At 44.8% G+C, this 22,500-nt stretch overlaps 1 protein-coding gene across 2 annotated transcripts in view; it reads left to right on the top strand.

The window, feature by feature from the left end:
• The window catches only part of LOC123751120 (low-density lipoprotein receptor), a 92,374-nt gene that overhangs the window by 45,069 nt on the left and 24,805 nt on the right, over window positions 1-22,500 (top strand). For both annotated transcript variants that reach the window (XM_045733224.2, XM_069324982.1), the window contains exons 4-5: window positions 591-696; window positions 9,741-9,914. In XM_045733224.2, coding sequence (XP_045589180.2) covers window positions 591-696; window positions 9,741-9,914 — 280 coding nt within the window. The remainder of the gene's footprint in view (window positions 1-590; window positions 697-9,740; window positions 9,915-22,500) is intronic.

Raw genomic sequence — 22,500 nt, 5'->3', positions numbered from 1 at the left:
AGTGGGACTAACTCCAGGTCTCTCCTCCAGGTCAGAGTGGGAGTAACTCCAGGTCTCTCCTCCAGGTCAGAGTGAGAGTAACTCCAGGTCACTCCTCCAGGTCAGAGTGGGAGTAACTCCAGGTCTCTCCTCTAGGTCAGAGTGGGAGTAACTCCAGGTCACTCCTCCATGTCAGAGTGGGAGTAACTCCAAGTCTCTCCTCCAGGTCAGAGTGGGAGTAACTCCAGGTCACTCCTCCAGGTCAGAGTGGGAGTAACTCCAGGTCTCTCCTCCAGGGCAGAGTGGGAGTAACTCCAGGTCTCTCCTCCAGGTCAGAGTGGGAGTAACTCCAGGTCTCTCCTCCAGGTCAGAGTGGGAGTAACTCCAGGTCACTCCTCCAGGTCAGAGTGGGAGTAACTCCACGTCTCTCCTTAAGGTCAGAGTGGGAGTAACTCCAAGTCTCTCCTCCAGGTCAGAGTGGGAGTAACTCCAGGTCACTCCTCCAGGTCAGAGTGGGAGTAACTCCAGGTCTCTCCTCCAGGTCAGAGTGGGAGTAACTCCAGGTCACTCCTCCAGGTCAGAGTGGGAGTAACTCCAGGTCTCTCCTCCAGGTCAGAGTGGGAGTGCGAGTCGGGCGAGTGCATCCTGGAGAAGAACGTCTGCGACGGCGTCACTCACTGTCAGGACGGGTCTGACGAACCTCCGGACTGCGTCAATGTGAGTGACACGAGTGGTGTACAGTCATGGTGTACAGTTGTGTACAGTCATGGTGTACAGTTGTGTACAGTCATGGTGTACAGTTGTGTACAGTCATGGTGTACAGTTGTGTACAGTCATGGTGTACAGTTGTGTACAGTCATGGTGTACAGTTGTGTACAGTCATGGTGTACAGTTGTGTACAGTCATGGTGTACAGTTGTGTACAGTCAGGTGCTGGCTAGGTTTACCTTCTCTAGTCTACATGTGGGGCTACTGAGTGTGGGTCAGGTGGTGACTTGGTTTACCTTCTCTAGTCTACATGTGGGGCTACTGAGTGTGGGTCAGGTGCTGGCTTGGTTTACCTTCTCTAGTCTACATGAGGGGCTACTGAGAGGCTTAGGTGGTGGCTTGGTTTACCTTCTCTAGTCTACATGTGGGGCTACTGAGTCTGGGTCTGGTGCTGGCTAGGTTTACCTTCTCTAGTCTACATGTGGGGCTACTGAATGTGGGTCAGGTGCTGGCTAGGTTTACCTTCTCTAGTCTACATGAGGGGCTACTGAGTGTGGGTCAGGTGCTGGCTAGGTTTACCTTCTCTAGTCTACATGTGGGGCTACTGAGTGTGGGTCAGGTGCTGGCTAGGTTTACCTTCTCTAGTCTACATGTGGGGCTACTGAGTGTGGGTCAGGTGCTGGCTAGGTTTACCTTCTCTAGTCTACATGTGGGGCTACTGAGTGTGGGTCAGGTGCTGGCTAGGTTTACGTTGTTGCTGTTGTTCTTGTAGTTTCAGGTACTCAAAACAAAAAGTTCCAAGTAGCACGGACTATGGTGAGCCCATAAGTGAAGGCTCTTTGGAGCCATTATCTGTATCAATAGCTGATACCAGAGCTCTTGGGATGGATGGGTGGTTTTCAGCCCTGGAGCCTGTACCAGTTATAGAGCTGGTGATAGTGTAGGCCTTAAGGTCTTCCATTTTTCTTTGGAGGCAGTACTCTCAAAGGTTGTTGACGTAAAGACACTTTTGCAACAATAATAATTTACTCAACAAACTTACTTACTAATACACGGCAATGACAACTATACGTTACGTTGCGTTCCCGAGTGTCACTCCAGAACTAAACAATGTCAGTGGCAGCAGAACGTTGTCCTACCACTCTATCTGGTAATTAATGAGACCTGGTCTCGAACCCTCTTGCATGGGCAGGAAAGAAACAAAGTGAACTAACTGAACACTAACGAGTGCGCTCTCGGACTCAACTGCACTCAGCTCCTGCAGTGGTAATCTACAATGATGCAATACAAACAATAGCAATAATAACAATGCAAGACTTGTCACTAAGACAATCTTCAGTTAATTAATTAATTAATTACATTAACACTTGTCCCTTGGACTGCAATCCAATCAAATAAACAATTAATTAATAATATTAATCCTTTTGTCAAACCGACAGCTTCAACAGTAAGTAAGTACATTAACACTGTCACACAGAGAGTAACAAACAGTAAGTAAGTACATTAACACTGTCACACAGACAGTAACAAACAGTAAGTAAGTACATTAACACTGTCACACAGACAGTAACAAACAATGAGTAAGTACATTAACACTGTCACACAGACAGTAACAAACAGTAAGTAAGTACATTAACACTGTCACACAGACAGTAACAAACAATGAGTAAGTACATTAACACTGTCACACAGACAGTAACAAACAGTAAGTAAGTACATTAACACTGTCACACAGACAGTAACAAACAGTAAGTAAGTACATTAACACTGTCACACAGAGAGTAACAAACAATAAGTAAGTACATTAACACTGTCACACAGACAGTAACAAACAGTAAGTAAGTACATTAACACTGTCACACAGACAGTAACAAACAATGAGTAAGTACATTAACACTGTCACACAGACAGTAACAAACAGTAAGTAAGTACATTAACACTGTCACACAGACAGTAACAAACAGTAAGTTCATTAACACTGTCACACAGACAGTAACAAACAGTAAGTTCATTAACACTGTCACACAGACAGTAACAAATTAAATCAGTAATTATCACTTTGTCGCTCAGGACAACATCACTCAAATAAGTAACTTGTTACTTTAAGTCTCCTGTCACCCAGACAGTTACTAAGATGAAAAAAATATACACAACACTGTATGTCAACACAATCACAACAATAAAGCGCCTTACTCTATCAAAGCGCCCAGTACATAGCGCCCTACCACGCGCTATGTACTGGGTGGCAGGCGCACGTGGTAGGGGTGGCAGGCGCACGTGGTAGGGGGTGGCAGGCGCACGTGGTAGGGGTGGCAGGCGCCCGTGGTAGGGGTGGCAGGCGCACGTGGTAGGGGTGGCAGGCGCACGTGGTAGAGGTGGCAAGGTGTTTTGTTGCCCACTTGTGCAACAAAAGTCATTCTAGAGCTAAATCATCTCTTGTATGAGGAATGCTTGAGGGTCACAGGGCTAACAACACTGCAAACCAGGCATGACAGGGCGGATCTCATTGAAACCTTTAAAATACTTAACATTTTAGACGATGTTGATCCGGATATTTTCTTCAGAAGGTCAGATTCAACACAAACAAGGAGCAACGGTTCCAAGCTCAACAAGCCACAATGTAGGACTGAGTATATTTTAGGACTAGGTATATTTTCAAACTCATCACAGTTTGGGCATACCCGCCGAAGATGTAAGTGCCATAGCTGTGTTGAGTTTTAAAATCTACCGGAAAAAATCATCAATGCCAATAAGAGGAACTTAGACAAGCCGCCGGCTTCATCAAGGCTATTAGGGTTAGTAGCCCTCAGGTAAATAAGGAAGGTAAAATTCCATCTTTCAGGCTGGTTCACAATCATAGGAAATGACCGGAGTGAACTAGGTTGCACTAGTAAACTTCTGGAAAACAGTGAACAGTGAATATGACCAGGACTAGAAAATGTCTGGTCTGAGCAGACACTTTCCACATCTGGTACAACCCCTTCAGGAACAGCTGCCCCCCTTCGGAATCTTCTGTGAAACAAACAGCTTTGGCCGATTTGAACTATAAGTAAATGAAACAGGTTTAGAGCACTCTGACACCATCTGAAATTTATTCACTCTTGGAGTCACCAACAACACAACAAGACTTAGAAGTGCACCTCTTATGTCTGTCGCAACTGACAAGAACAACAAGAAAAATTGTAAGGATCACCTGTCTTATCTGATTCAGGTGACAATCAGTGTTGGACAAACAGTTCGGTCTCTTAACAGCTCTGCAGGAACTATCAGAGTGATAAGACATGAAAACCCCCAAACACGGTATCAAAATCACAACCACAAGAACAAGCTCACACCTTTTGACTGTGAACTTTATGACAAAACAGTCTATAATAGCAATCTTGGCCTCCCAGGAGAGTAACAGAACCATTCTGGAACTTGGATAGCACTTACTATGAACCTCACTCAGTAGGTTACTTCCTCCTGGTGATATCAAATAATCCAACAACAGTTTTAGGGTCTAATCACCTTATAGATATACACCAGAGTACCTGTAAAACACCCAAAGGAAATTTATAGAACTACACCCTCATCAAACCAAACATAAAGGATATTCCCGTCCCATTCCAACTTGAAACTCTCATTAGTGATCATGAAAATCTGCTTCAAAGTCAGTCCAAACCGTACAACACCGCTTTTGCATTGGGAATAAGGACTACACATGAACTTTTGAAAAGTTCGGGAAACTACACTTGCAGTAAAGAAACGTACCAGATGCAAAATAAGAGACTGTTCTAGAAATCCACAAAACATTTGCTTCAGGAAATCTGGACGTACAATGCCTTGGAGTAAAATTTCTATTCACGGCAATAATTCCGGGCAAAGATGACAAACAGTTTATTACTACAAGGAAGAATGGCTCCTGTGGAACAACAACAGGTTGCACTAAAGCCCTAAGAACAATCTGACTTGAGTTACCCAATGTTAAACAATTGATTCAATTGGAAACAATAATTAGACACAACACTCTGCAATTTAGGCTTAGAAAACATATTACAATATATAATGTCACACAATATTTACCAAATTTTCCTCCCATGACATAATCTTGAGATGCTTGGAGTACTGTCTCTTTACAAGCATTAGACTTACTAAACTGGGTCACACCTTCACAGTCAACTGAAGAGGGAGGGTCATGGGGTCTCCATCTGCTCGTCAGAAGCTGATCATCTTGGTCATCTCCCACACTGTCCAACAATGGATCTGAATCACAGACTCTCTCCTTACTATTCTCATATATATTGGTGTCAGTCCTATTTAACTTATACAAAGCCAATGACACAAACTCTGGAGCGTGCGGGCAAGTAACTGATATTCTGGCCTTCTCTCCATCACCATTTGCTAGGCTAGGGCGAAGTGGGGTCTCTACAACTGACTCAATTTTGACATCCAGGTTATCTTGAGGTTAACTTGAGATGATTTCGGGGCTTTTTTAGTGTCCCCGCGGCCCGGTCCTCGACCAGGCCTCTACCCCCAGGAAGCAGCCCGTGACAGCTGACTAACACCCAGGTACCTATTTTACTGCTAGGTAACAGGGGCATAGGGTGAAAGAAACTCTGCCCATTGTTTCTCGCCGGCGCCTGGGATCGAACCCAGGACCACAGGATCACAAGTCCCGCGTGCTGTCCGCTCGGCTGACCGGCTCCAGAGTTTGGTCAAAAATGAATCCGGAAAATCCACCTCCCACTTCACCTCTGAAGGGGTCCTGGTCTCTGGAACATTTACCTTGGTAGTGACAGAACTGACAAACAAAACACTAACAGAACTGGACTCAGCACAGGCAGAGTAGGTAACATCTTCCAATACATCTGGCTTTTCATTCACAGAACTTTTAAAAAGGGGGCATGATTTTTTTTTTTTTTTAAAGTTGTTCAATGTCAACCAATATTTTTTGACCAGTTGTATATGAAAAGGGCTTCAATTGTTTCAAGTTTCAGTACTTCAGCGTAAATAGAAAGGGAGATTTTTTATTTTTTTATTTTTTTCAACGCATTTTACACATTTTCAAGTCTAAATAAACAAACACACCTTTCAAATATAATCATTCTATGACACTTTTCTGACTCATTAGCATATAATAAAGGATCCGGAGGTAGGGAGTTTCGAAAACATCTTTAGTTTTCCTAATACAAATAGTCAAAGTTCCCCCCCAAAATTATGCAAATATGTCATGTTTATTGCTATAATAAAATCAATGAATGAACTTAGGAAAAAAACGCTTTCTTGGGATTTTAGAGACATACACTTTACATATAAGGTGTAAGTTTCATGTAAATTGAATAAAAAATGAGAGACAAAGCAATGTCAAGGATTTGGGTGTACTCATGCCGGAAGACCTTAACTTTAAAGAACACAATAAAGTAGCCATCACAACTGCAAGAAAAATGTCAGGTTGGATAACAAAAATCTTTCAAGCTGGAGATGCTATACCAATGATGATAATTTTCAAGCTGCTAGTGCTCTCCAGAGTGGAATACTGTTGCACAATGACAAAGCTGAAGAAATTGCTGACTTGTAGAGCGTGCAGAGATCCTTCCCTTGAAAAGCAGAGGTGCAACAGGTACTCTGAGACAGAGAACTCTATCAATATCAGAGCCCCGAGACTGTTCAACACTCTTCCATTACATACCTGACCGGCCCCTCACAGTGTTCAAGAGAGAACTTGATAAACACCTTAAAGGATACCTGATCAACCAGGCTGTGATTCATACATCAGGCTGCGAACAGCCACGTCCAACATCCTGATTGACCAGTCCAACAACTAGGAGGCCTGGTCGAGGATCGGGCCGTGGGGACGTTGAACCTTGAAATCATCGCAAGGTAACCACAAGATAAAGAGGCGTCCCTGCCACTTTATGATCAATGTCCAACTTGAGAGCTTCAAGGTATGCCAGGACGTGACCTTGTAAGGGACGTGACATAATAGGCAATGAAAAACAGCTGAGCATCCAGCATTCTCACGATCCTTATGACCTGTGCTGCTGCAATTTGAACAGCGAGCTGCATTATGGCATGTGAGGCGATTATGACTAAATAGGTTGGAGGCATAGCAACGAACACTGGAAAATTATAGGGCATTATGTGAAACGAGGTCCTGTGTAGTACCACCCGTCGAGGAGGGGTCTGTCAAATTTATCATGTACCATAGAAGTAGGCACTCAGCTCCTCGAATCCTAGTAACTTCTAGTAGACTCACTGATGCACCCCCCCCCCCTCCCTTAACACCTGCAGAATGGCCTGAATGTCTTGCACGGCCACACCTGAATCAATTGGCCTGAACTTCCCATACTGGGCCTGAGACTTCTCATGGGACAACACCTGTGGACATCTGAAAGGCTAGTCCCCCAGTGAAATTGTCTGACAGCCGGATGTGCGATAGGCCCTGACCAGTTGTTGACTGGATAATGGCCACCACATATGCGGAAGAAGGTACCTCTGAAGAAATATCCGCTGATTGTGAGGACATTCTATAAGCATCACGCTCCAAGGCAGCTTCCACCGGCTCATTTTCCAGCAGACGTTTGCCTGTCGGGAACTGGCCATCAACGTCCATATCGCTCCTACCTTGGAGGCGTCCAAAACAGAGACTCCGGCTTCTGCCTTAATGTAAGTGTCCCCTGGGTAATTTCTTCCTGCCCTCACAGGCACAGGAAACCGGCTAAAGTACAAGAGAAACTCCCGAGGAAGAGATGAGAAAATTTCGAAAGCTGCACTAGCAACCACTAGGTGTTTACAAGACGGTGGTCCCATCCCAACCCAACATTTCTCATATTTAATTGTGCAACAACACACAGAACGACTAGGTGGAAAAGACTGTTCTCAAAATGTGCCACACGACAGTGGAAAATCCAGGTCGATTATTATTAATGAGATGTTGAGTAGTCATGGAACACCGGGACTTGTGTGGTGTTAGTGGGCGAGTGCTGTGCATGGGAACGTCAAGCAACACAGAGTTAGACGTTTCTTCATACGTCTAGATGCATAAACACCAAAGTATCTCCATTACTGTAACCTAAAGGTTGCTTCCAGAATGCAATTGTGTCCTGTGAACATACTTTGTGTATGTCAGTATATTAATATACCAATATATGAACAATCTTTAAAATCTGCAAACTTGGGGAAGATCATTTCACATCTTCCGACTTCCTGAACAGATGTATTAGGTGCCAATTTCACGTCAAGAAATGGTATGAAGGCCAACCTCGACCCCCTTGTGACACTACCAATACAGTCTCCAGCCATCATGCAAAGTTGAGTGAGGCAATCAATATATATCTGGCTTCCATCTCAGGAGAGGTAGACAATCTATTTAAATACAAGTGGAAATGTTCGTTTGTTCAAAATCGCTAATCTCCAAAAATTCTTCACCGATTGCTTTTAAATTTTCACACAACGTTCCATTCGCATTTGACCAGGTTTTTATATACATACTATATAGATGTCCCGTCTGTGACGGAAAAAAATTGCTTTTTCTGAAAAACTGTGTTTTTGCGAAGTGTTTTTCATGTGAGGGAAATCTTCGAAACCTCTTTACCAATTGCTTTGAAATTTTGACACAACGTTGCATTCGAATAGACGCGTCTTTTTATATATCTACTATATACATGCCTCACCTGTGACAGGAAAAAACATTTTTTTTTTTTAACAGCGCCATCTGTTAGATGTCAGAGTAACACACGCTGTAATCTCCGAAAGTTCTTCACCGATTGCTTTGCAATTTTGACACAACGTTGCATTCTAAAAGGCGCGTCTCTTTATATACCTACTATATAGATGCCACACCTGTGACAGGTAAAAACATGCATTTTTGAAAAACAGTGCCATCTGTTGCACATAATAGCAACATGCATGCTATACGAAATATGCCAAAAATTCCATTTCAATGTTTCCGATGTTTGTGACAATGAGTTGAAATTGAGCTGTGTTGTTTACCATACCGTTCATTTCGTAATTATAAGTATAGATGCCACACCTGTGACAGGTAAAATCATTCAATTTTTAAGAAACAGCAACATTTGTTACACGTAAGAGCAACACACACAATACTAAATTTGTTACGATTCCATTTCAATGTTTCTGATTGCATTGACAAATTGAATTTTCATAGATTTCGATTGATTTTCATTTTGATTAATTTTTTTTGTGTGACATTGGGTTGGAATTGAGCTGTGTTGCTTACCATACAGTTCATTTCCTGAGTTTAGTTCAGTTTTGTATTTTTTCATTTTTTTCATTTCATTTTTTTAACAGTTTTTCTTATATTTCAGTGATGGGAACATCAGATCATTTGATGTTCCCAATTTCCTGATGGGAACATCAGATCATTTGGGAAGGCATCGGACAAGGGAGTGATGAATGTTGGAGAGGACAAGGGGGACGAGAGTGGGGGATGGTGGGGAGGACGAGGGGACAGGGAAGGGGGTAATAGTGGGAAGGTGAGGAGAAGGGACAGTTGGGGATGGTGGGGACGAGGCGATAGGGTATTGGAGAATGGTGGGGAGGACAAGGGGACAGAGGAGTGGGGGTTGGTGGAAAGGACGAGGGGATGGGGAAGTGAGAGATGGTGGGGAAGAGGAGGGGACGGTGGAGTAGGGAATGCTTAGAAAGACGAGTGGACGCTGGAATAGGGGATGTTGGGGAGGACAAAGGGACGGGGAAGGGGAGGAATTGTGGAGAGGACGAGGGGATGGGGGAGTGGGAAATTGTTGGAAGGAAGAGGGGACCCAGGGTAAGTTAGGAAATTCCATCTTCAACTTTTTAACGAAAATATTAATAGTTTCAAGTTTTACAGTAACTTTATCCCATATTAACGAAAATAACTTTATTCATATTGTACTAAGCATACTTTATGGACTTAAAAATCTGTCACATTTAATAAAAAAAATATAAAAAATAAATAATTTTAATGTAAAGTTTTTAAAATATATAATATCAAGAGAAAAGAATAAAGTTCTATCTTTAGAAATTGATGAAATCTGAGTCTCGCATTATACTCAAAATTCCATCTTTTTTCAGAATAATTGTCCGGAAGGGGAGTTCAAGTGTGACTCAGGAAGGTCCTGCATCCCTAATGTTTGGGTGTGTGACGGTCATACTGACTGCCCAGACAATAGTGACGAGAACTGCTTCTTCACCCCGTCTTCTCCAACACCGTCAACAGCTTCTTCACTCTCAACACCACCGTCAAAGGTATTACTAAGAGGGTCTCGTGGCACAGTAAGTTCCTCCCAAGACAAACATAAAGTTTTGAGAATGAACTAGAATATGTCTCTCAATTAATTGTATAACAGCGCAGAGAACTGGCAGGTGGATAAGACTGTTCACAAAATGTGTCATTCGACTTACTGGAGTTCGGATCTTTTCCTATCAAGATGGTATTGTGAAGGGAGGAAACACGGGGGCTTGTAAGGCCCAGTAGATGAGTGTCGCTTCTTGAGAACCTCTAGCAATAGGCAGTAACAAAATATAGGCCTCTTGAGCTTTGTGGGAATTAGAGGAGTGTTGTACAGGCTTTATATCAATCCAGTGGATTGATTTTCAAAGTCGAGAGGTATGGATTAAGAGCATTTAAGAAATTTTGACACAAACAACATCTTATGGCATGAATCAGAGTGGGAGAGAGATGAATTCACAATGGGAATCATAGTGACCAGCGTAAATTAAGTGGGAACAAAGTTTGGAAAAAAAAGGCAAGTGTAACGACATGTAGACATTAAATTCACTGTAATTTGGTTTAAGTATAATTTATATATGGGAAATTTTAACAGCTTAATTATTAACAATAAATATTTTTCGCCATAAAATGATTACTTGATTTCTGGAGTAGACTTTACTGCAAATGGCGCATTTCGACACATCTTGAGTTAGAAAAAGGAAGAGCTCACGGGAGGCCGAGTTATAAGAAGGAAGAGTTTGGGTAGACTGAGGTGGGGGAAGGCAGAGTTTACAAGAGGAGGCAGAGTTGCAGGTAGGCAGAGTTGAGAGAGAAGCAGTGTTAGGGAAGAAGCAGATTTGAAAGGAAGCAGAGTTAATGAAGAAGCAGAGTTGGGGGAGCTAGAGATGGAGGAAGAGACAAAGTTAGGGGGGGTGGCAATGATAGTGGGAAGGAGTTTAGCAGAATACAGAAGAAGAGGGTTGTTATGATTGGGAGATACACAGAGCTGTGGTGAGACATGTAGGAGGAAACAAATCTGAGTGGAGGTGGCTGAGTGAAAAGGGGGGGGGGGGGAGGGGCAGGGAAGGTGGGGACGGACAGGGTGAGGGGGGGGGGGGACGGACAAACAGGGAGTGGGGACATGACAACGGGATGGGAAATATGGTTAAGGGTTGTGGCAGCTGGGAAAGGCAGAGGGGTAACCTAGTGAGGGGAGAAAGTGTGCCTGAGTCTGTCTGTCTGCTGTGTGTCTCGGGTGAGTCTCTGGGGTAATCAGATGTATGTGTATGTGTGTGTGTGTGTGTGTGTGTGTGTGTGTGTGTGTGTGTGTGTGTGTGTGTGTGTGTGTGTGTGTGTGTGTGTGTGTGTGTGTGTGTGTTTACTAGTTGTGTGTTTACTAGTTGTGTTTTTGCGGGGGTTGAGCTTTGCTCTTTCGGCCCGCCTCTCAACTGTCAATCAACTGTTTACTAACTACTACTTTTTTTTTTTTTTTTTTTTCCACACCACACCACACACACACACCCCAGGAAGCAGCCCGTTACAGCTGACTAACTCCCAGGTACCTATTTACTGCTAGGTAACAGGGGCACTTAGGGTGAAAGAAACTTTGCCCATTTGTTTCTGCCTCGTGCGGGAATCGAACCCGCGCCACAGAATTACGAATCCTGCGCGCTATCCACCAGGCTACGAGGCCCCCTGTGTGTGTGTGTGTGTGTGTGTGTGTGTGTGTGTGTGTGTGTATTCACCTAGTTGTGTTTGCGGGGATTGAGCTCTACTTTTCGGCCCGCCTCTCAACTGTCAATCAACTGTTTCTACTACTACTATTTTTTTCCTCCACACCACACACACACACACACACACACACACACACACACACACACACACACACACACACACACACACACACACACACACACACACACACACACACACACCAGGAAGTAGCCCGTGACAGCTGACTAACTCCTAGCTACCTATTTACTGCTAGGTAAGAGGGGCATAGGGTGAAAGAAACTCTGCCCATCGTTTCTCGCAGGCGACCGGGATCGAACCCGGGACCACAGGATCACGTGACCAGCGTCTTGTCCGCTCGGCCGGCCGGTTTCCTTGTGTGTGCGCGCGTGTGTGTGTGTGTGTACTCACCTATTTGTACTTACCTATTTGTGCTTTCAAGCCATACACTTGAAACTGTGTATGGAGTCAGCCTCCACCACATCACTGCCTAATGCATTCCATTTGTCAACTACTCTGACACTAAAAAAATTCTTTCTACTATCTCTGTAGCTCATTTGGGCACTCAGTTTCCACCTGTAATTACCTAAGTTTAATTACCTAAGTGTAGTTACAGGATGAGAGCTACGCTCGTAGTGTCCCGTCTTCCCAGCACTCTGTCATATAACGCTTTGAAACTACTGACGGTCTTGGCCTCCACCACCTTCTCACCTAACTTGTTCCAACCGTTTACCACTCTGTTTGCGAAAGTGAATTTTCTTATATTTCTTCGGCATCTGTGTTTAGCTAGTTTAAATCTATGACCTCTTGTTCTTAAAGTTCCAGGTCTCAGGAAATCTTCCCTATCGATTTTATCAATTCCTGTTACTATTTTGTATGTAGTGATCATATCACCTCTTTTTCTTCTGTCTTCTAGTTTTGGAATATTTAATGCCTCTAACCTCTCCTCGTGGCTCTTGCCCTTCAGCTCTGGGAGCCACTAAGTAGCATGTCTTTGCACCTTTTCTCCTAGGTATTTTGAGAGGAATGAGTCTATACCCTCCGGGAGATCGTTCACGTATATCAGAAACAGGAAAGGGCCGAGTACAGAGCCCTGTGGGGCTCCACTGATGACTTCACGCCAATCTGAGGTCTCACCCCCCCCTCACTGTAACTCTTTGCTTCCTATTGCTTAGGTATTCCCTTATCCACTGGAGCACTTTACCAGTTACTCCTGCCTGTCTCTCCAGCTTATGTACCAGCCTCTTATGGGGGACTGTATCAAAGGCTTTCCGACAGTTAAAAAAAATGCAGTCTGCCCAGCCTTATCTTTCTTGTTTAATCTTTGTCACCTGATCGTAGAATTCTATTAAGCCAGTAAGGCAAGATTTACCCTCCCTGAACCCATGTTGGCGATTTGTCACAAAGTCCCTTCTCTCCAGATGTGTTACTAGATTTTTCTCACGATCTTCTCCATCACTTTGCATGGCATACAAGTTAACGACACTGGCCTGTAGTTCAGTGCCTCTTGTCTGTCACACTTTTTGTATATTGGAACCACATTAGCCGCCTTCCATATTTCTGGTAGGTCTCCCGTCTCCAGAGACCTATTATACACTATGGAGAATGGCAAGCAGAGTGCCTCTGCACACTCTTTCAATACCCATGGTGAGATCCCGTCTGGATCAACAGCCTTTCTAACATCCAGATCCAACAGGTGTCTCTTGACCTCATCTCTCATAATTTCAAACGCTTCCAATGCCGCCTTGTTTACTGCCCCCCTCTCTTAGCGCAGTGACCTCACCATGTTCTATTGTGAAGACCTCCTGGAACCTCTTGTTGAGTTCCTCACACACCTCTTTGTCATTCTCTGTATACCTGTCCTCTTCTGTTCTAAGTTTCATTACCTGTTCTTTCACTGTTGTTTTCCTCCTGATGTGCCTGTGGAGTAGCTTTGGATCGGTCATGGCTTTGCTTGCTATATCATTTTCATAATTTTTCTCTGCTTCCCTTCTCACAATAACATACTCATTCCTGGTTCTCTGGTATCTCTCTCTGCTTTCTGGTGTTCTGTTATTTCGGAAGTTCCTCCACGCCCTTTTGTTCAGTTTCTTTGCTTCAATACATGCCCTATTATACCATGGATTTTTCTTTTGCTTCTCGGATTTTTCCCTTTGGGCCGGGATAAACCTGTTTACTGCCTCCTGACACTTTAGGGTGACATAGTCCATCATGTCTTGTACCGACTTAGCTCTGAGGTCTGTGTCCCATGGTATATTCCCTAGGAAACTTCTCATCCCCTCATAATTCCCCTTTCGGTATGCCAGTCTTTTGTTTTCTAGTTCTTTTTTGGGGGAGATAAGTCCTAGCTCTACCAAGTACTCAAAGATCAATACACTGTGATCACTCATTCCTAAGGGAGCTTCCATCTTAACCTCCCTTATATCCCACTCACTAACGGTAAATATCAGATTAAGCATAGCTGGTTCATTCTCCCCTCTCATTCTTGTCGGTCCCTTGATATGCTGGCTAAGAAAGTTTCTTGTTGCCGAATCCAGCAGCTTAACTCTCCATGTATCTGGTCCTCCATGCAGGTCTCTGTTCTCCCAATCAATTTTCCCTGGTTGAAATTCTCCATGATTAGTAGTCTAGATCCATTCCTACTAGTGAGATGCTGTTCTCTCTATTATGTTAATGGTGGCCATGTTGTTTCTATCATATTCCTGTCTGGGTCTTCTGTCATTTGGTGGCGGGTTATATATGACTGCGACTACAATTTTTTGTCCTCCAGTTGCTATTGTACCTATTATATAGTCACTGAAACCTTCACACTCCATTTACCATTTCCTCAAAATCCCAGCCTTTTCTTACCAGCAGAGCTACACCACCACCACCTCTTCCTTCTCTCTCTTTCCTCACAACACAGTAGTCCTGTGGAAACACTGCATTTGTTATGGTTTTCGTTAGCTTTGTTTCTGTGAGTGCTATTATGTCTGGGTTTTCTTCAAGTACCCATTCTCCAAGTTCATCTGTTTTATTTGTAATCCCATCTATGTTAGTGTACATTGCCTTGAGACTCACTTTCTTCTGTCCCTTCTCATGTTCCCTTCTTGGTGAGCGTTCTGCTGATGGGGAAAGCTGTTCCATAGGCGTGAGATGTGGGGTGGGTAACGGGGTCTCAGAGGATACTGGAGTGAGGGGTGGGGGTCAAGTGAATTGGGGACAGGGAGGGTATGGGATGAAGGGGGAGGGAGGACAGAGGGAGAAAGGGGGGGGAGTGAGATATGGTGGGAGTAGGGGATGGGAAGCGAGGTGGGAGTGGGGTGAGGGGGGGGGGTGGAGGGAGAGGTGGCTGAAAATTTGAGTGGGGGCAGGGAGGGTTCGGGGTAGAGGAGGTTTCTATGCAGAGGAGGGTGGTGGAGTTGCCCTCCCCTCTGGTGTTACTGGGCTGCTGGTTGTGAGTTCCCCCCTCACCCCTGGGGATGATGTGTTGGGAGCTGTGTTTTTCTGGTTTTCTCCTCTCACCCAGCGCTTCTTTCTTGCTTCTGCAGCCATGGCTCTCTCCTCCCTCGTCATGTCCCTCAGCAGAAATACTTTTTTGAATTCTCCCACATATTGCAGGTGGCTCTTCCTTGTTATAATCTTCTCCTTTGTGGCCTCGTTTGAAAACACTATCTTTAACACACGGTCTCTGTCCTTGTTGTACCAGCCCATCCTGAAAACCTTCTCAATGTGCGTGTGTGTGTGTGTGTGTGTGTGTGTGTGTGTGTGTGTGTGTGTGTGTGTGTGTGTGTGTGTGTGTGTGTGTGTGTGTGTGTGTGTGTACTCGCCTAATTGCCTAATTAGGCTTGCGGTGGTTGAGCTTAGTCTCTTTGGTCTCGCCTCTCAACTGTCAATCAACTAACTGGTGTACAGATTCTTGAGCCTACTGGGCTCTATCATATCTACATTTGAAACAGTGTATGGAGTCAGCCTCCACCACATCACTGCCTAATGCATTCCGTTTATTAACTACTCTGACACTGAAAAAAATCTTTCTAACTTCTCTGTGGCCCATCTGGGTACTAGGTTTGCACCTGTGTCCCCTTGCTCGTGTCCCACTCATGCTGAAGAGTTTGTCTTTGTCCACCCTGTGAATTCCCCTGAGAATTCTGTAGGTGGTTATCATGTCTCTCCTTACTCTTCTGTTTTCCAGGAACGTGAAATTCAGCTCAGCCTTTCCTCGTAGTTCATACCTCTCAGTTCTGGGACGAGCCTGGTGGCATACCGCTGAATCTTCTCTAACTTTGTCTTGTGTTTAACTAGGTATGGACTCCAGGCTGGAGCTGCATATTCCAGGATTGGTCTGACATAAGTGGTATACAGGGTCCTGAACGATTCCTTACACAAGTTTCTATAGGCAGCTCTTATGTTGGCCAGTCTAGCATATGCCGCTGATGATATTCTTTTGATGTGGGCCTCTGGGAACAGGTTCGGTGTGATATCAACCCCCAGATCTTTCTCTCTATATGACTCTTGCTGGATTTCACCTCCCAGATGGTTCCTTGTGTTCAGGCTCCTGCTCCCTTCGCCTAATTTCATTACCTTACACTTTACTGAGTTGAACTTTAGCAGCCATTTTCTAGATCATTCCTCCAGTTTGTCCAGGTCATCCTGTAGTCTCTGTCTATCTTCATCCGTCTTGATTCTTCTCATAATTTTTGCATCATCAGCAAACATTGACATGAACGAGTCTATACCGTCCGGAAGATCGTTTACATATGTTAGAAACAGGATGGGTCCAAGTACTGAGCCCTGTGGGACTCCGCTGGAGACATCTCGCGACTCTGATGTCTCATCCCTCACCGTTACTCGCTGTTTCCTGTTGCTTAAGTACTCCCTTATCCACTGGAGCACCTTACCTTTACTCCTGCCTGTTGCTCCAACTCTAATAACAGCCTTTTATGGGGTACTGTGTCAAAGGCTTTCTGGGAGTCCAGGAAAATGCAGTCTGTCCACCCTTCTCTTTCCTGCCTAATTTTTGTTGCCTGGTCATAGAATTCTATTAAACCTGTGAGGCACGATTTACCATCTCAGAACCCATGTTGGTGGTGTGTTACAAAGTTATTTCCCTTCAGATGCTCTACGAGCCTTTTCCTCACGATCTTCTCCATCACCTTGCATGGTATACAAGTTAGAGAAACTGGCCTGTAGTTCAGTGCCTCTTGCCTGTCACTCTTTTTGTATATTGGGACTTCGTTAGCTGTCTTCCAACTTTCTGGAAGATCTCTTGTTTCCAATGTCCTGTTATGCACCGTAGAGAGTGGCACACTTAGTGCTTCTGCACCTTCCTTTAGTATCCATGGTGAGATTCTGTCAGGCCCAACAGCTTTTGTCACATCCTTTGAAAGGATCCTTTGATGTGAGGATGGATCCCATCCATCCACACACACACTGTGTGTGTGTGTGTGTGTGTGTGTGTGTGTGTGTGTGTGTGTGTGTGTGTGTGTGTGTGTGTGTGTGTGTGTGTGTGTGTGTGTGTGTGTGTGTGTTCGTGTGCGTGTGCGCGTGTGTGCGCGTGTGTGTGTGTGTGTGCGCGTGTGTGTGTGTACTCAGCTATTTGTGCTTGCGGCGTTGAGCTTTGGTTCTTTGGTCCCGCCTCTCAACTGTCAATCAACTGGTGTACAGGTTCCTGAGCCTACTGGGCTCTTTCATATCTACAGTTAAAACTGTGTATGGAGTCAGCCTCCACCACATCACTGCCTAATACATTCCACCTGTTAACTACTCTGACACTGAAAAAGTTCTTTCTAACGTCCCTGTGGCTCATTTGGGTACTCAGTTTCCACCTGTGTCCCCTTGTTCGCGTACCACCAGTGTTGAATAGTTTACCCTTGTCTACCCTGTCAATTCCCCAGAGGATTTTGAAGGTAGTGATCATTTCTCCCCTTACTCTTCTGTCTTCCAGTGTCGTAAGGTTCATTTCCGCAGTCTTTCCTCGTAACTCATGTCTCTTAGTTCTGGAACTAGTCTAGTGGCATACCTCTGAACTTTTTCCACCTTCGTCTTGTGCTTGACAAGGTACGGGCTTCATGTTGGGGCCGCATACTCCAGGATTGGTCTTACATATGTGGTATACAAGATTCTGAATGATTCCTTACACAGGTTCCTGAAGGCTGTTCTGATGTTAGCCAGCCTCGCATATGCCGCAGACGTAATTCTTTTTATGTGGGCTTCAGGAGACAGGTTTGGTGTGATATCAACTCCTATATGTTTCTCTCTGTCCGTTTCAGAATCTTCTATTCTGAATTCTGTGTCTGGCCTCCTGTTTCCACCATCTAGTTTCATTACTTTGCATTTACTCGGGATGAACTTTAGCAGCCATTTGTTGGACCATTCAGTCTGTCTAGGTCATCTTGTAGCCTCCTACGATCATCCTCTGTTTCAATCCTCCTCATAATTTTTGCATCATCAGCAAGCATTGAGAGAAACGAGTCTATACTCTCTGGGAGATCATTTAAAAATATTAGAAACAGTATAGGTCCAAGGACTGACCCCTGCGGGACTCCACTTGTGACGTCTCGCCAATCTAAGACCTCATCCCTCAGAGTGACTCATTGTCTTCTGTTGCTTAGGAACTCCCGTATCCAACGGAGTACCTTCCCTTTCACTCCAGCCTGCATCTGCAGCTTTTTCACTGGCCTCTTGTGTGGTACTGTATTAAAGGCTTTCTGTCAATCCAAAAATATGCAGTCTGCCCACCCTTCTCTTTCTTGCCTGATTTTTGTTGCCTGGTCGTAGAATTCAAGTAACCCTGTGAGGCAGGACCTCCATCCCTGAACCCATGTTTATGCTGTGTTACAGAGTACTTTCGCTCCAGATGTTCCACTAGGTTTTTTTCGCACAATCTTCTCCATCAGCTTGCATGGTATGCAGGTTAGGGACACTGGCCTGTAGTTCAGTGCTCCTGTCTATCCTCTTTCTTGTATATCGGGACTACATTAGCTGCTTTCCAAATTTCTGGCAGTTTCCCTGTTGCCAGTGATTTGTTATACACTATGGAGAGTGGCAAGCACAGTGCTTCTGCTCCTTCCTTTAGTATCCAAGGGGAGATTCCATCTGGGCCTATAGCCTTTGTCACATCCAACTCTAGTAAAAACTTCCTTACTTCCCCGCTGGTAATCTCAAACTCTTCTAGTGGTTCCTGGGTTAGCAATTCCCTCTCTTATCTCTGGAATTTCTCCTTGCTCTAAGATTAAGACTTCCTGGAATTTCTTATTCAATTCCTCACACACTTGCTTGTCGTTTGATGTGAATCCTTCTGCCCCTATCCTAAATTTTATTACCTGTTCCTTTAATGTTGTTGTTTTTTCTGATGTGGCTGTGCAGCAATTTAGGTTGAATCTTTGCCTTGCTTGCGATGTCATTTTTGTATTGTCTTTCTGCCTCTCTTCTCATCCTGACATGTTCATTCCTGGCCCTCTGGTATCTTTCTCTGCTCTCAAGTATTCTGTTATTCTTATAGTTTCTCCACGTTCTTTTACTTTGCTGCTTAGCTAGCCTACATCTCTGATTAATCCATGGGTTTCCCATCTTCATTTCATTGTTTTCCTTTTGGACTGGGAAAAACTTGTTTGCTGCTTCCTTGCACTTCTGTTTGATGTAGTCCATCATGTCTTGGGCCGTCTTTTCCCTGAGCTCTGTTTCCCATGTTATATCTGTTAGGAATTTTGTTATCTCCTCATAGTTTCCCTTTCCGAATGCCAGCCTTTTGTTTTCAGTACCCTTCCTCGAGTTCAATAACCCTTCTTCAACCAGATACTCAAACGTCAGTTCACTGTGGTCGCTCATTCCTACTGGGGTCTCAAAGTCGATTTCCCCTTATGTCGGAGTCGTTCAGAGACTAGGTCGAGTCTCGCTTGTTCATCGTTTCCTCTCATCCTAGTGGGTTCACTGACATGTTGGCTTAAAAAGTTTCTTGTCGCCACCTCTATTAGTTTGTCTCACCATGTATCCTCTCCTCCTAGCAGTTCCTTGTTCTCCCAGTCTATCCTTCCGTGATTGAAGTCCCCCATGATGAGCAGATGGAGGCATGACTTGCCATCCCTGAAATCATGTTGGTGTTGTGTCACAAAGTTCCTTCGCGCCAGATGTTCCACTAAATTTTTCACACAATTTTCTCCAATAACTTGCATGGAATGCAAGTTATGGACACTGGCCTGTAGTTCAGTGCCTCCTGTCTGTCCTCGTTCTTGTATATCGGGACTACGTTTGCCGTCTTCCAAATTTTTGGCAGTTCACCTGTTACCAGTGATTTGTTGTACACCATGGAAAGTGCAGGCACAGTGCTTCTGCTCCTTCCTTTAGTATCCATGGTGATATTCCATCCTAGCCTATAGCCTTTGCCACATCCAACTCTAGAAAAACCTCCTTACATCCCCACTGGTAATCTCAAATTCCTGTAGTGGTGCCTGGTTAACTATTCCTTCTCTTATCTCTGGAACTTCTCCTTGCTCTAAAGTGAAGACTTCCTGGAATTTCTTATTGAGTTCCTCGCACACTTCTTTGTCTTTGCCCCTATCCTCAGTTTCATTACCTGTTCCTTCATTGTTGCCTTTCTCCTTCTGCGTCTCTTCTTACCCTTGACGTATTCATTCCTGGCTCACTGATATCCTTCTCTGCTCTCAAATGTCCTGTTATTTCTATAGTTTCTCCGTGCTCTTTTACTTAGTTGCTTACCTCTCTTACATCTCTGATTAACCATGGGTTTCTCATCTGCATTTCACTTTTTACCTTTTGGGCCGGAATAAACTTTTCTGCTGCCTCCTTACACTTCTTCGTGATGTATTCCATCATGTCTTGGGCCGTCTTTTCACTTAGCTCTGTTTCCCATGTTATATCCGTTAGAAATTTTCTCATCTCCTCATAGTTTCCCTTTCTGAATGCTAGCCTTTTGCTTTCAGTTCCCTTTCTCGAGTACTTTAATCCTTCTTCGACCAGATACGCAAACGTCAGTACACTGTGATCGCTCATTCCTACTGGCGCCTCGAGGTCAATTTCCCCTTATGTCAGAGTCGTTCAGAGTGAAGACTAAGTCGAATCTCGCTGGTTCATCATTTCCCCTCATTCTCGTAGGTTCCCTGACATGCTGGTTTAAAAAAAAATTCTTGCCACCTCCAGTAGTTTAGCTCTCCATATTTTCTCTCCGCCATGTGGTTCCTCGTTCTCCCAATCTATCCTTCCGTGATTGAAGTCACCCCATGATGAGCAGATGGGACCGAATTCTACAGGTAACAGAGGCTGCCCTCTCAGTTATATTGTTAACTGCCATGTTGTTTCTGTCATACTCTTGCCTGGGTCATATGTAGTTTGGTGGAGGGTTATATATCACTGCTACTACTACTCTTGATCCTCCCATCGTCATGGTGCCAGTTATGTAGTCTCTAAACCCCTCACGGCCTGGGATAACCATCTCCTTGAAACTACATTCCTTTCTCATGAGTAGGGCCACTCTGCCTCCTCCACTACCTTCCCTCACTTTCCTTATTACAGTGTAGTCCTGGGGGAACACCGCATTCATCATGATTCCTGAGAGTTTGGTTCCGTGAGTCCAATTCCATCTGGGTTTACTTCTTGTGCTCTTTCCCTAAGTTCACTTGCCTTGCTTGTAATCCCATTTAAGTTTGAGTATATAACCTTATAGCTGACTCTTTTCTGCCCATCCTCAGTTTTTGTTGGTTCCACTGGAGTAGGTAAACATGGAGGGTCTGGGATGGGGAAGGGAAAGGGAGGTTGGCTGAGGGTAAAGGGGACATGGGTTGTGAGGGGACCGGAAGGATCTGGTTTGGAGAGGGTAGGGGCGAAAAGAGAGCTTGGAGGGTGGGGGAGAAGAGAGGGCTCGAGGTGTTGGGAAAAAGAGGGGGGGCTTGGAGGGGTAGCAGAAGAGGGAGGGCATAGGGGGTGGGGGAGAAAGGGGGGCTTTTGGGGGAGGGGGAGAAAGGAGGGCTTAGGGGGGCAGTAGAGGAGGGAGGGCTTGGGGGGGAGGGATGAGGGAGAAAGGAGGGCTTGGGGGGGAGGGATGAGGGAGAAAGGAGGGCTTAGTGGGGTGGGGTTAGAAGGGAGGGATTATGGGGTGGGGAGAAGGGAGGGGATAGAGGGGTGGGGGAGAAGGGAGAGCTTAGGGTGGTGGGGGAGCGTAGGATCTGGGGCAGGTAAGGCTTCTATTGGGTGGGAGGTTTGTGATCCTCCTTCCACTGGGGCTGTTGAACTGCCTATGGAGGGTTCTCCACTCCCATCTGGGATCATAGGGTTCTGGGCTGTGGTTCCCTGATTCCTGTCTCTCTCCTTGTGCTCCTTCTTCGCTGCTGCTGCCCCACAATCTCTCCTCCCTGGTCATATCCCTCTGCATGAATACCTTTTGGAACTTTTGTACATTGAATAGGCTGCTCTTCTTTGCTAAAATTTATTCTTTTGTGTCCTCGCTTTTGAAAACCACTTTTATCAATCAATCTTTGTCCTTGTACTGGCCATGCCTGAATTTTTTTTCTATATTCTGTTTTTCCCTCTCCATCTGTACCCCTTTAAGGATCTCTCTGACTGTGGCTTTGTCCATATCTCTACTCTCCCTTTTATTGACCCCTATTTGCCCCTTAATACCTACTACGATTACTGCTCTTTTCCTCTCTATCAGTCGACTAGTGCATCTTGCTGCTTCCTGAGAAGTAGCAACTTTCATAGCAATTTCCTGTACTACAGAGACAACTTCCAGGGTCCTTCTAAATATGTCTGCAAATAAGAGTTACATTATAGAAGTCTCTTCCACGGATACATTACCATCTTCCTGGGTGCTGGTTCGTTTCTGGTATTGGGGATTCTCTTTCAGGCTTTTAATCTCCTCCCTTGCCTCATTCAGCTCATCCTGCAGGTTGGCAC

Source organism: Procambarus clarkii, chromosome 15 (genome assembly GCF_040958095.1).
Source record: "Procambarus clarkii isolate CNS0578487 chromosome 15, FALCON_Pclarkii_2.0, whole genome shotgun sequence".
NCBI lineage: Eukaryota > Metazoa > Arthropoda > Malacostraca > Decapoda > Cambaridae > Procambarus > Procambarus clarkii.
This window is presented reverse-complemented; position numbering and strand designations above follow the sequence as displayed.